Consider the following 14432-nt stretch of genomic DNA (forward strand, 5'->3'; position numbering starts at 1 on the left):
TTCAACTTCCTGCCAGTGAGTTGTACAAAGACAAGGGGCGGGGGCTTATCAGGTTTGTACATGGTCTCCTAAGGACTGAAAGCAGCGTTTAATTAATTCTGCACCTTTCCACTATTTAAGGTGACAAAATTGCCTTTAACTTTGTCCTATAGTTGCTAGCTCTTGACTCTGCCTAGGATTTGCATATCTGATTTCTGGTTCTCAAAAAGCCCCATAAGTGAAATGTGGCAATATTCAATATCTCTCAGAACCTCACATCTATTTACCCTTTGACCCAGCAATTCTATTTCTGGGAATTTACAGACTTGCCTACACATACACATACAAGTGAATATGAATACACATATATTCACTGCAGATTGTTTAAATAGCAAGGATCTATCATTAAGTTAAATAAACTTTGGTCTTAGCCTTCAACATGGGGTACACCGATGCCTGGATGGGGGTTCACGTAAGCTTTCCAAGAAGTATGCAAGTACTTATTTGAAAAGGAATCAACTTTCAAAGCCTCAATCTCATACGTCAACCTTTCTAGAACTGATCTGCCTAAGAACTCCTCTGACAGTTCTCCTTTCCTCATGTTGCTTTCGTAATTATCCCTCTCCTTCCCCACAAAGGAGAGGAACACCTCTTGTAAATCCATGGGTTAAAAAATTCCTGGTCATCAAACTATGGGACAATCTGAGAATATATCACTTTAGACAGGAAGGTGGTTTTCTTTTTCTTTCTTTTTTTTTGAGAACAAAGCAAAGAGAGCACCATTAAGAGAGAAATATTCTGCAAATGTTTACAGAGTACATACTAAGAGCTAGGTACTGTCCTATGCTCTAGGGTTACAACAGGTAGAATATGGGGAAAAAATCCCTGCCCCCTCGATAGTTCACTTTCCATTGGGGGTAGGGGAGACAGACAACAAAATAAATTAAAGAATACATAAGAGGGTAAAAACCACTAGGGAGAAAAAGCAGGTAAGAGGGATGGAGTTGCTGAGGTTGAAGAGTGGGGACTGAGATTATAATTTTAAATAAAGTGGTCAGAAACACCATCACTGAAGATGACAATTGAGCAAAGACCCAAAGGAGGTAGCGTGAACTATGGGGGAAGCACTTTCCTAGCATAGGGAACAGCAGTTGCAAAGTCAGTGGGGCAGGGAGGATGACTGGGGGAGGTCCAAGGAAGAGCAAAGAGGTCAATGTGAATGGAACAGAGTGGGTAAGAGGGAGAGTAAAAGGACATTAGTCAGAAGCTGCAGGGAGGTGGGGAGATCTTGTCTGCCTGCGGTGATTGCCAGGGCTCTGGCTTTTACTCTGAAGGAGCTGGGAAGGCACTGGAGGTTTGGGGCAGAGGAGAGACTGGGATTTGATTAGATTTAAAAGGATTACTCTGGCCGCACAGGGAGAAGAGACTAAGAGGGAACATCTGCGCAGTAATGCTTACCTGGAAGAATGAGCTGGGAAGTGTTTGTCCCCTCTTTTTCTCATTTCTGGAAAGGCAGTATAGAATTTGTAATATTTCTTTCTTAAATGTTTGGTAGTATTCACCAGTAAAACCATCAGGCCCTGGCATTTTCTTCGTGGGAAGGTTTTTAACTACACTACAAACTCAGTTTCTTTAATAGATTTGGGCCTATTGTGGTTGTTTCTTCTTGAGTGAGTTTTGGCAGTTTGTGTGTTTCAAAGAACTTGTCTGTTTTTTCTAGGTTGCTATTTGGTTTACTTATTAAAATTTTTGTCTTCTCTTTTTTTCCTGATTGGTCTGGCCAGAGGTTTATCAATTTTATTGCTCTTTTCAGAGAACTGGCTTTTGGTTTCATAGATTTCTTCATGGTTTTTCTGTTTTCCATTTCACTGATTTCCACATTGACCTTTTTTTCTGCTTAATTCGGGTTTCACTAGCTTTCATTTTTCTAGTTTCCTAAGATGGGATCCCAAGGTCAGTTATTTGAAGCTTTTTTTCTTTTCTAATACAGCGTTTTAGTGTTAAATAAATTTCCCTTTAGCCCTATCCCCAAAATTTTATGTTGCATTTTCACCTTCATTCAGTTCCAAATACTTACTAATTTCACTTTTGATTATTTTTTCTTTGACTCATGGTTTATTTAAAAGTGTGTTATTTCGTTTCCAAATAATTGAAAGCTCTTCCAGATATCTTTCTGTTACTGATTCCTTATTTAATTCCCCTGTGGTCAGAGATCATACTTTCTATGACTTGAATCAGCTCACATTCATTGCGACTTTTCTAATGGCCCAGAAAATGATTTATCTTGGTAACAGTTTCATGTGCACTTGTAAAGAATGTGTATTCTACTGTTTGGGATGGAGGGGTAGAGTGTTCTATAAATGTTAATGAAGCCAAGACAGTTGATTATATTGTTCAAATCTCCCATATCCTTATTGATTGTCTGTCTATGTGTTCTATCAATTGAGTGAGAGGTGTTAAAATCTCCAAATATAATTGTGGATTTCTCCTTGCAGTTCTATCAGTTTTTGATTCATGTATTTTGAATCTCTAATACATATATAAACACTTAGGATTATATGTTCTTATTGGATTGACCTCTTTACCATTACGAAATGACTCTCTTTATCCTTGGTAATATGCTCTGTTTTGAAATCTACTTTTTCTGATATAGACATTCAAGTTAATCTTTTGATTAATGTTGACCTGGTACAACTTTTTCCACCCTTTTGCTTTTAATCTATTCGTATCTTTATATTAAAAGTGGGTTCATTGTAGGTAACATATAAATGGGTCTTACTTTTTTATCCAATCTGACAGTCTCTGTTTTTTATTGGGACGTTTAGACTTTTATATTTAATATAATATCAATATGGAATTTAATCTACCATCTTGCTATTTTATATATATCCAATCTGTTCTTTTTTAAAAAATAAGTTTCAGATGTACTGCTATGTAATCTGTTCTTTGTTCATTTTTCCAAGTTTTTCTGTCTGCCCTTTTTTGTATTAATTAAATATCTTCATTATTATAATTTATCTCTGTTGGCTTATTAGCTATAACTCTGCTGCTTTAGAGTTTATCGTATACATCTTTAACTTATCACAGTCTACTTGCAAATGATATATTACTTCACATATAGTATAAGAATCTTACAACAGTATAATTCCATTTTCCCACTCCCATTTGTGCTACTGCTGTCATAAACTTTACTTCTACATAAGCTGTAAACGCCAGTGTGTTATTTCTGCTTTTGTTTAAAAGACATATCTTTTAAAGAGATTTAAATAATGAGAAAAGGGCTTCCCTGGTGGCGCAGTGGTTAAGAATCTGCCTGCCAATGCAGGGGACACGGGTTCAAACCCTGGGCTGGGAAGATCCCACATGCTGCGGAGCAACTAAGACCGTGCACCACAACTACTGAGCCTGCACTCTAGAGCCCGTGAGCCACAACTACTGAAACCATGTGCCACAACTACTGAAGCCTGCATGCCTAGAGCCCGTGCTCCACAACAAGAGAAGCCACCGCAATGAGAAGCCCACGCACTGCAAAGAAGAGTAGCCCCTGCTCTCCGCAACCAGAGAAAGCCCGCGTGCAGCAACGAAGACCCAACACAGCCCAAAATAAATTAATTAATTTTTTTAAAAAATAAATAATGAGAAAAAATGATATATTTACAAGGTAGTTACCCTTCTCCAGTGTATCCCTTTCTTTTTGTAGCTCTGGTTTCCACCAGGTATCATTTTTCTTCTGCTTCAAGGACATTCTTTTACATTTTTTTTAGTGCAAGCCTGATGGTAATGAATGCTTTCAGTTTTTGATGTCTGAAGAAGACTTTATATTGCCTTTGTTTGTGAAAGATATTTTCACCAAGAAAATAATTCTAGGTTGACGATGTTTTTCTTTTGTTAGTTTAAAGATGTCGCTCCACTGTTGCCTGGCTTACACTGTTTTCACAGAGGAATCTGCTGTCATCCTAACCTTCATTTTCTCTGGCTGCTTTTTTTTTTTTCCCCCCCTCTGGCTGCTTTTAACATTCTTCTCTATCTATAGTTTTATGCAATTTGAGTATAATGTGCCTTGATACCAGTTTTCTTCATGTTTCTTGTGCTTGGAGCTCCTTGAGATTCTTGGATTTATGGGTTTATTACTTTCATTACATTTGGAGGGGTTTTTTTCAGTCATTTTTTTCTTCTGTTATTTCTTCTATCCCTCACACTTCCTTCCTCCTTCAGACACTCCAATTACACATATAATTGGCCCCGCACTTCACTGATGCTTTGTTCATTAATTTTTTTCAGATTTTTTTCTTTCTGTGTTTCATTTTGGACAGTTTACATTGTTTTCAAAATCACTAATCTTTATTTCTACACTGTTTATTCTGACATCGATTTCATTCAATGTATTCATCTCAGCAATTGTAGTTTTCATCTCTAGAAGTTTATCTTCCATGTCTCTAATTAACACAATCTTTCCTCTAGCTTCTTAAACATATGGAATACAATTATAATAATTATTTTAATGTCCATATTTACTAATTCTACCATCTGTGTCATTTCTGGTCAGTTACTGGAATATTTCCTACTTCCTTACATACCTAGTAATTTTTGACTGGATGCAGACATTGTGTATTTTACCATGTTGGGTCCTAGATATTTTTGCATTGCTAAAAATATTCTTTAGCTTTGTTGTGAGATACAGTCTGGAAACAATTTGATCCTTTTGGGTTTTGCTCTTAAACGTTGTTAGGCAAGACCAGAGTAGCATTAATTCTTCCATTAATTGGGGCAGGACCGTTGTGATGGATAATTTTATTTTATTTTATTTTATTTTTGCTGTACACGGGCCTCTCACTGTTGTGGCCTCTCCCGTTTCGGAGCACAGGTTCCAGGGCTCCAGACGCGCAGGCTCAGCGGCCATGGCTCATGGGCCTAGCCGCTCCGCGGCATGTGGGATCTTCCCAGACCGGGGCACGAACCCATGTCCCCTGCATCGGCAGGCGGACTCTCAACCACTGCGCCACCAGGGAAGCCCTCAATCTACATTTTTATATATTAATTTTTAAACTAGTGAATGCATTATTTTATTAAAAAAAAAAGTCATCACAGAAAATAGCGCTGGCCTGGCTTACCAACGTAAGAACAGGAATCCTAATATCTTGCAGCATGCTGGAATCCAGTAGGGGGGTTCTCTGGAATTTAAGTCTTATTGGTGTTAACTATTTCACAGTAATTAAATCACCTTGGATCAATTCCAAGGCAGATTTATCCTACCATTAAGGCAACAACTTAAGCAATATTTTGCTCAAAAGAAGAGCTAGACTGTGAGCTCCCTAGGCAGCTGAAACTATGTCTTATGTCTGATCCATCTTTGTATATACCTACAGCCAAGTCCTGTATACAGTCGCTCATTATTGATTGCTTGGGTTGGCTGAATTAAGAACCTAATTCCACCGTTAAGCAAATGGTGTTAAAGTGAATTTCCACAAGCCCTGTTTTCTAAGGGTAGTGATAGACGTCAGTTGTTGGGGGGTTCATTGGAACTCCACTTGGTGACTCCCTGGCCTTTGACCAGATTCTGGAGATATGAGGTTTGCATAAGCACCAGTCTCTCTCTTTTTTTTTTAAATTGAGGTATAGTGATTTATCATATTATATCAGTTTCAGGTGTATAACACAGTGTTTCAAAATTTTTTTATAGCTTATACTCCATTAAAAGCTATTATAAAATATTGGCTATATTCCCTGTGCTGTAAAATATATCCTTGTAGCTTATTTATTTTATACATAGTAGTTTGTACCTCTTAATCCCCTCTGCCTTCCCTCTCCCCACTGATAACTACTGGTTTGTTCTCTATATCTGTAAGTCTGTTTCAGTTGTTATATTAATTCGTTTTATTTCTTAGATACCACATATAAGTGACAACATACAGTATCTATCTTCCTCAGTCTGACATTTCACTAAGCATAATACCCTCCAGGTCCATCCATGTCACTGCAAATGGCAAAATTTCATTCTTTCTTATGGCTGAGCAGTATTCCATTATACACATATACACACACATACACCCCACATCTTCTTTATCCATTTGTCTGTTGATGGACACTTAGGTTGCTTCCATATCTTGGCTATTGTAAATAATGCTGTTTTGAACATTGGGGTGTGTGTATCTTTTCAAGTTAGTGCTTTTGTTTTCTTTGGATATATATCCAGGAGTGGAATTGCTGGATCATATGGTAATTCTTTTTCAGTTTTTTGAGGAACCTCCATATTGTTTTCCATAGGGGCTGCACCAATTTACATTCCCACCGGCAGTGTACAAGAGTTCCCTTTTCTCTACATCCTCGCCAACAATTGTTATTTGTGGTCTTTTTTGATGACAGCCATTCTGACAGGTGTGAGGTGATATCTCACTGTGGTTTTGATTTGCCTTTCTCTGATGATTAGTGATGTTAAACATCTTTTCATGTGTCTGTTGGTTATCTCTGTGTCTTCTTTGGAAAAATGTCTGTTCAGGTCTTCTGCCCATTTTAATTGGGTTGTTTATGTTTTTGATAATGAGTTGTATGAGCTATTTATATATTTTGGATAATAACCCCTTATCAGTCATATCATTTGCAGATATTTTTTCCCATTCTGTAGGCTGTCCTTTCATATTGTCGATGGTTTCCTTTGCTGTGCAAAAGCTTTTAAGTTTAATCAGGCCCCATTTATTTATGTTTGCTTTTGCTTCCTTTGCCTTAGGACAGATAAAAAATATATTGTTACAATTTCTGTCAGTGTTCTATGCTTTCTTCTAGGAGTTTTATGGTTTCTGGTCTTACTTTTAATCTGAGTTTTTGTATATGGTGTAAGAAAATGTTCTAACTTTATTCCTTCATATGTAGCTGTCCAGTTTTCCCAGCACCACTTATTGAAGAGACTGTCTTTTCCCCCATTATATATTTTTGCCTCCTTTGATATAGATCAGTTGACCATTTAAGTGCATGGGTTTATTTCTGGGCTCTCTATTCTGTTCTACTGATCTATATGTCTGTTTTTGTGTCACTACCATACTGTTTTGATTATTGCAGCTTTGTAGTATAGTCTGAAGTCAGGGAGTGTGATACCTCTAGCTCTAGTCTTCTTTCTCAAGATTGCATAAGCACCATTCCTACTGACACCATTCTTGTGAGGTCTTCTTTTCCTGGCCCTTTGGGCCAAATACCTGCTCTCTTCATATTTGAACGCATATGTATCTCTCTCTAACTGGTGTAATTTTACCAATCTGAAATTGCAGTTGCCATTTTGAAAATTTTGTTATGAATAAGGTTTTTCATTTAAGAGACACATTAAACACAGAACAAAAAGGGAAGAAACCTCATGAGGAGAGTCTCTGTCTTGCCCATCTAAAAGACAGATCACCTTTTTAAATTGGGAGACCTCCTCTTTTCTCCCATACTTACTAAGTGCCAGCTTTTAAAGGACATGACTTAATAGGATGCCAAGAATCTGAATTACTATTTAAATGAGCTGTACTGACTTTAGCTCTGGTAGTTTTTTTTTTTTGGCCATGGCTCACGGGCCTAGCCGCTCCACGGCATGTGGGATGTGGGATCTTCCCGGACCAGGGCACGAACCTGCATCCCCTGCATTGGCAGGCGGACTCTCAACCACTGCGCCACCAGGGAAGCCCTAGCTCTGGCAGTTTTGAGTGCGTCTGTCAAAATGGGTTTTGCCTTGTCTAAGTCTTCTCCTCTCCTTACACAGAGAAGATAATCAGCCACTCGTATCTATCTGCAGTCAGCTTGCTCTCACTTCTTTCTTCCTTCCTTTCCCATATTTTCTCTTTTCTTGGGAAAGTCTGGAGATTAACTAATTATAAATAGTTTTTCTGTCCTTATGTGCAGACTCAAGAAATACTAGTACAGATTAACAGTCCAAAGTTTCCATAAGAAAGAGAGAAAAATTAAACTATTTTTGCTTCTACTTTTCCCTTGCTGAAATTATAACCCAAAAGTTTAAATGTGGGTTTGGGTAATAGTTTTGTTTCCTATACCTAGGCTTAGTATATCCAAGAGTCTTAAAAATCTTTTTGGATGTATGACCATAGGAGGTTTATTTATATTAAAATATTTATGTAATATTCCTGATAATTAGATGACTCTTTGGACTATATACAAGAGTGAGATAAAATTAGCTTAAAAATAATTATGCCTCCTGATTTTATCATGATATAAAAATAATGCAATAATTAAATCAATGTAAGATTTGGGGTTAATTTCTCATGGTTTAAACCTTCTAAATTAACTTTATTAGTTCTATGGATCCAGTAAGTTATCACTGTTTCCACAAATTGTTTAAAATTATAAAAAATAAAATTGAATTTAGTTGAAAGAACTTATATAATAAAATATCTTTTTTAAATGACTTAATCTCATGAATTCTTATAATGCTTTAAATCATAAAGATTTGATGTGTTGGTCTAAGTTTCAATTTGGTCTAAGTGGATGTTTAGTCCACTTAAAGATCTCTTAAACAAATGATAAATTGAGTTAATTAATAATCTTTGGATATATGGATAATTTCTAACTAAAGGAAAAGATCTAAACATTGGGCACCACGTATAGTTTTAAATTACCCTTTTTCCTTATTTTTATATAAAAATTACCTATAAATTGATTAACTGGATATGTAAATTTCTCTAAATGATATATCCATGCTTATTTTGCCACTTTAAAATTTGTTAAAGTGACATAAAATGTATGCTCATAGAAAAATTTGCTAGACAGTTATTGGTTTCCAGTCTTCTAGTTTTCTCTTGTGTCTAGAAACTTTAACTTTAACGTTGGCTAATATAAATGGTTACAGAGAAATAGGAATAGGTACATAAGATAAATGTGGTTTGTCTGTTTTTTCATTAAGAAAATTATTAGTTTATTAAGACAGTAAACCAATATAATCTATGTATTGTTTCATTTAATGTGATATAATGTTAAATTTTACAACTAGTTAAGAGATTTAATTTTATCATCTATGGGACTTCCCTGGTGGCGCAGTGGTTGGGAATCCGCCTGCCAATGCAGGGGACATGGGTTTGAGCCCTGGTCCAGGAAGATCCCACATGCTGCAGAGCAACTAAGCTTGTGCGCCACAACTACTGAGCCTGTGCTCTAGAGCCCGGGAGCCACAACTACTGTGCCCACATGCCACAACTACTGAAGCCCACGCACTTAGAGCCTGTGCTCTGCAACAAGAGAAGCCACCACAATAAGAAGGCCGCACACTGCAATGAAGAGTAGCCCCCGCTTGTCTCAACTAGAGAAAGCCTGTGTGCAGCAACAGACCCAAGGCAGCCAAAAATAAATAAATAAAAAATAAAATTAAAAAAAAATTTTGTCATCTATTCATAAACACATACCTAAGAAGGTATATTAATTAATTCCAAGTTTTATAAATGATAAAAGATACCAGAAGACAAATTTGATGATAAACTATTAATAGTAAAGGTAAAGGGTCTGAGGAAAATAAACTGTTTGTCTAGATTTATAATGCCTACAGATAGTGAATTTGAAGAAAATATTGAATTGTGTTTAAAAATACTGGAAATCTTGGCTCAATGTTAATAAATTTATTTATTCATTAAGAAAAGGACTTATAAATCTTTATTGCAAAATTTTAAATGAATGATAGACAAAAAGTAAAATCAGAATTTGGGTTTTCTTTCTGTAAAGTGACCAAGTTATTCCATTGCCAGATAAAAGATTCCTTTCCTTTTTAACAACAAAATATTATGTTAACTATCTGAATTTTCTGTCATTACTCAAGAATCATTTTGAAAAGAAGTTCCGCCCCTTTTTTTTTTAAGTTCCTATAATCAACAATTTCTTGTGTTTGGATACTATGACATGTCATATACAGAGGGGGTTGGAACATGCATAGAGAAACAGCATTTCTGACTTGGTGAATCAGAAAGGTGAAGCCAGGAAACTACGAATGCTGAAGAGTGCAGAGTAATCTTAGAAGGGACAGAGGCGGGTGATCTCCAAACTCTGTACACTCCTCTCTCACTGACCCTTGAACTACTCATACTCATATGTGGGACAGACTCAAAACAGCTCAGCTAAAGACAAAAGATCTAAAGATAGAAACAACAACAAAAAACTCCGAGTGTTTGGAGAAAACCCTAAGCAACACACAAAAAAGCTAGTAGAACTGGTAAGTGAATTTAGCATATTGCAGGATACAACTTCAGTATACAAAAGTCGTTCTTACTTCTATACATTAGCAATAAAAAGTTAGAGGCTTCCACAGTATGGCCGGCGACATTAGCTAGCGCTCGCTCTACTCTCTCTAACGCGGAAACAGCGGACTACAAGGGACTGAGCTGTATCTGCCTCTATTTCCAACAGACTCACGTTCAACTTTCGCTCACACACACAAAGAAAAAGCCGGGAAAATTTTATTAACCCTTTAAAAAAAGTTAATATAAAATTATAGCAAAAATGGAACCTGAACTTTAGTTAACACAGCTGGAACAATTCGCAGCTGCGGCAGCAGCGGCGGGAGAAGAGATTTAATTTAGTTGATTTTCTGTGGTTGTTGGTTGTTCGCTAGTCTCATGGTGATGGAAGTTGCACATTTTTTCGAAGGGACCGAGAAGCTGCTGGAGGTTTGGTTCTCCAGGCAGCAACCCGGCGCAAACCAAGGATCTGGGGATCTTCGCACCATCGGGACATACTTTTGAAGGATGTGCAGTGTTCAATCATAAGTGTGATAAAAACTGACAAGCAGGAGGCTTATGTACTCAGTGAGAGTAGCATGTTTGTCTCCAAGAGACGTTTCATTTTGAAGACATGTGGTACTACCCTCTTGCTGAAAGCACTGGTTCCCCTGTTGAAACTTGCTAGGGATTACAGTGGGTTTGACTCAAAGCTTCTTTTATTCTTGTAAGAATTTCATGAAGTCTTCTCACCAAGGGTACCCACACCGGAATTTCCAGGAAGAAATAGAGTTTCTTAACGCAATTTTCCCAAATGGAGCAGCATATTGTATGGGAGGCATGAATTCTGATCGTTGGTACTTGTATACTTTGGATTTCCCAGAGTGTCGGGTAATCAATCAGCCAGATCAAACCCTGGAAATTCTGATGAGTGAGCTTGACCCAGCAGTTATGGACCAGTTCTGCATGAAAGATGGTGTTACTGCAAAGGACGTCACTCGTGAGAGTGGAATTCGTGACCTGATACCAGGTTCTGTCATTGATCCCACACTGTTCAATCCTTGTGGGTATTCAATGAATGGAATGAAATCGGACGGAACTTATTGGACTATTCACATCACTCCAGAACCACAATTTTCTTATGTTAGCTTTGAAACAAACTTAAGTCAGACCTCCTATGATGACCTGATCGGGAAAGTTGTGGAAGCCTTCAAGCCAGGAAAATTTGTGACCACCCTGTTTGGAAATCAGAGTTCTAAATGTTGCACAGTGCTTTCTTCACCCCAGAAGATGGAAGGTTTTAAACGTCTTGATTGCCAGAGCGCTATGTTCAATGATTACAATTTTGCTTTTTTTTTTTTTTACCAGTTTTGCTAAGAAGCAGCAACAACAGCAGAGTTGATTAAGAAAAATGAAGAAAAAAGAGAACACACATAGAAGAAGGTGGTGGCTGCTTTTTGGATACTGATACCAAGGGCCATGCTTTTCATAACCACCACCTTGTAGTTGCAGAAAGCCCTAGATGTAATGATAGTGTAATCATTTTGAATTATAGGCATTATTATATCAAGGAGTTAGATATCTTGCATGAATGCTCTCTTCTGTGTTTAGGTATCCTATGCCACTCTTGCTGTGAAATTAAAGTGCATGTAGAAAAAACCTTTTACTATATGAAACTTTACTACACTTGTGAAAACAATTCAATTTGGTTTCTGTACAGTGTAATATTTCTCCAGGTACCATCCAAAATTCCCCACAGACAAGGCTTTCATCCTCATTAGGCGTTGGCCTCAGCCTAGACATCTGGGACTATTCTATTAAATTGCTACCAGGATTTTGCATCCAGTTACCTCCACTTACTAGAACATACTGTCTACTAATGTTACTGAAACCAATTTCTACTTCATACAGATGTTTTTGCAGCACCAATCAAAGTTCTTTTTCCACGAGTCGAGTCCTCTAAGAAAATAACTGCAGTTATCCATGTTGTGTATTACGGGCTTTCCTGGTGGGGCAGTGGTTGAGAGTCCGCCTGCCGATGCAGGGGACACGGGTTCGTGCCCCGGTCCGGGAAGATCCCACATGCCGCGGAGCGGCTGGGCCCGTGAGCCATGGCCGCTGAGCCTGCGCGTCCGGAGCCTGTGCTCCGCAATGGGAGAGGCCACAACAGTGAGAGGCCCTCGTACCGCAAAAAAAAAAAACAAACAAACATTTTGTGTATTACTATCTCACTGCTTCCTATACTTGTGTGACTTTAATTGATTCATTCCTCACCATGGTTTCTCCCTCCCAACCACACCCCCGCCATAAAACAATACACTGTTACACTGTGGGTTTACACTAACCTTATACCCCAGAGGGGGAACGGGGTGGGGGGGATGGACTCTGGGCTTAATTTTCTTTTAAGGTCAAGGGAGTTTGGCATTTTTCGTTACTATGAGCTCTTTTGGAATAAGCTGGTGTTGATTAGCAAAGAAGGTGTAGATTGATACTAGGGAATATTGGCAGAACTGTATGGAAACCGTATGCCATTCTGTGCCCCCCGTTAAATGAGATTAGCCTCTCATGAGTACCATGGCTTTATTAACTTGCTAAGTAGTAGTATAAAAGAATTATCACTAAATTTGTTAGCAAGGAGATTTAAGATAAAGGTTGTATTGGATTCAACAAATCAAGTCAGCTCAGATGATGCACCTTAACTTTTACTTTCGCAGCCTTTTCCACTAATTTCTATTAATGGTAATGCCATAAACTTTGGTTTAAAGCAGAATCGATGTCTTTGCCATCTTGTGACTTAAAAAGTTCTGTGACTTTGTGATGCATGTGATAGTGTTCTGACGGTTCCTCTTACTGGTATTTCTTTCACCGTGGAGTAACATCAAGTGATGAATGAGAACTGCTCAGATTACTCAGACATACTACACAGTGAAGCAGAATGCTATCCATAAAACATAACACACAAAATTCCAAAATGGTCAATGGGAAATGACTAGAAATACAGGCTTAAAAGAGTTGGCATCTTTTAGCTGTATTTGCTAATATGGACATCTAAGCAGCTGAGAAAAGAGCAAAGTTGACTCAATTTTGTATTTCTTCTTGTCCTCAAACAGTTTTTGATTCTTTCTGGATTGATGCAGTGATGTTTTTGTTCCTTCCATATTTATAAATGAAACACTTTTTTTTTTAGTGTTTCTAAACATAAATTCTACTTGGTTTGAAATCAAGTGGTTGGAACACTTTTGACTTTTAAACATGTTGTTGATTCAGAGCTTCACTGAAGAAGCTTTCCATCAATGGATCAGTCCTATTCTGTAATTAGCGCGCAGTATCTAATGTTTTGGTGCTGTTATGAGGACCAATGCTCAAAGTGGATTTTCTTCTTGAACAGTGTCCCAGTAGATTTGATGAACATTTATTGGCTTGAGGTCTGATTCCCCCCACCCCAACAGATTTAAGATTTCTATTTAATGTTGAAAAACGGCACAAATTTGTATGGAACAAAGCCTAGAAAAATGAAAACTAGATTGAATAGTAATCTAAATTAATCCTAGTGTGTATGACAGAGGAGGGAAAATTTTGGTGCCATAATTTCTCTCTTCGTGGTGTTGGACTTAAATCAGTTGAAATGTACTTCTGTACCACAATTTAAGCTTCAATAAAGGTTTGCTTAATTCATTGTCTAGCGAAAAAAAAGTTAGAAAGATTAAATAACAATTCTATTTACAATATCGTTTAACAATACTATTTATATACTTAATGAAAGATGTGCAAGCCCTGTACACTGAAAATTATTAAGACATTGGAAAGGGAAATTATAAAATACCTAAATACACTGAGAGACATACTCATGGACTGTAGAATACTGATTCCTCATGAAGCCAATATTAAGACGGCAATCCCCTCCAAATGTATAATAGACAATGCAATCTCAATCAAAATCTTCACTGGCTTTTTTGAAGAAATTGACAAGGTAATTCTAAACTTTATAAGGACAGGCAAAGACCTAGAATAGCTGAACAATTTTGAAAAAGAACAATAAAATCTGATGACACCTTAATTCAAGATACATTATACAGCTACAGTAACCAGGATAGTATGACATTGGTAGAAGAACAGACACATATCAACAGAATCAGAATAGAGTCCATCTGTAGGTCCATATTTACACTTGTCCTATGACCCAGAAATTCCATTCCTAGGTATTTCTCCAGCAAAAATAAAAGCGTATGTCCACACAACGACAAGTACAGGACTGTTCATAGCAGCAGTATT

The 14432-nt window shown here is 37.4% G+C and overlaps 2 protein-coding genes across 4 annotated transcripts in view; one reads left to right on the forward strand and one right to left on the reverse strand.

Annotated features, from left to right (window-relative positions):
* ABL1 (ABL proto-oncogene 1, non-receptor tyrosine kinase) overlaps positions 1-14432 on the reverse strand; it is a 133001-nt gene that overhangs the window by 60764 nt on the left and 57805 nt on the right. The gene's annotated exons all lie outside the window — the stretch shown is intronic.
* On the forward strand, positions 10566-11537 carry LOC132522733 (S-adenosylmethionine decarboxylase proenzyme-like). The gene is made up of 2 exons (XM_060153286.1): positions 10566-10674; positions 11017-11537. The coding sequence occupies exons 1-2, from the start codon at positions 10566-10568 to the stop codon at positions 11535-11537; spliced, it is 630 nt and encodes a 209-aa protein (XP_060009269.1).

Source organism: Lagenorhynchus albirostris, chromosome 7 (assembly GCF_949774975.1).
Source record: "Lagenorhynchus albirostris chromosome 7, mLagAlb1.1, whole genome shotgun sequence".
NCBI classification, from domain to species: domain Eukaryota; kingdom Metazoa; phylum Chordata; class Mammalia; order Artiodactyla; family Delphinidae; genus Lagenorhynchus; species Lagenorhynchus albirostris.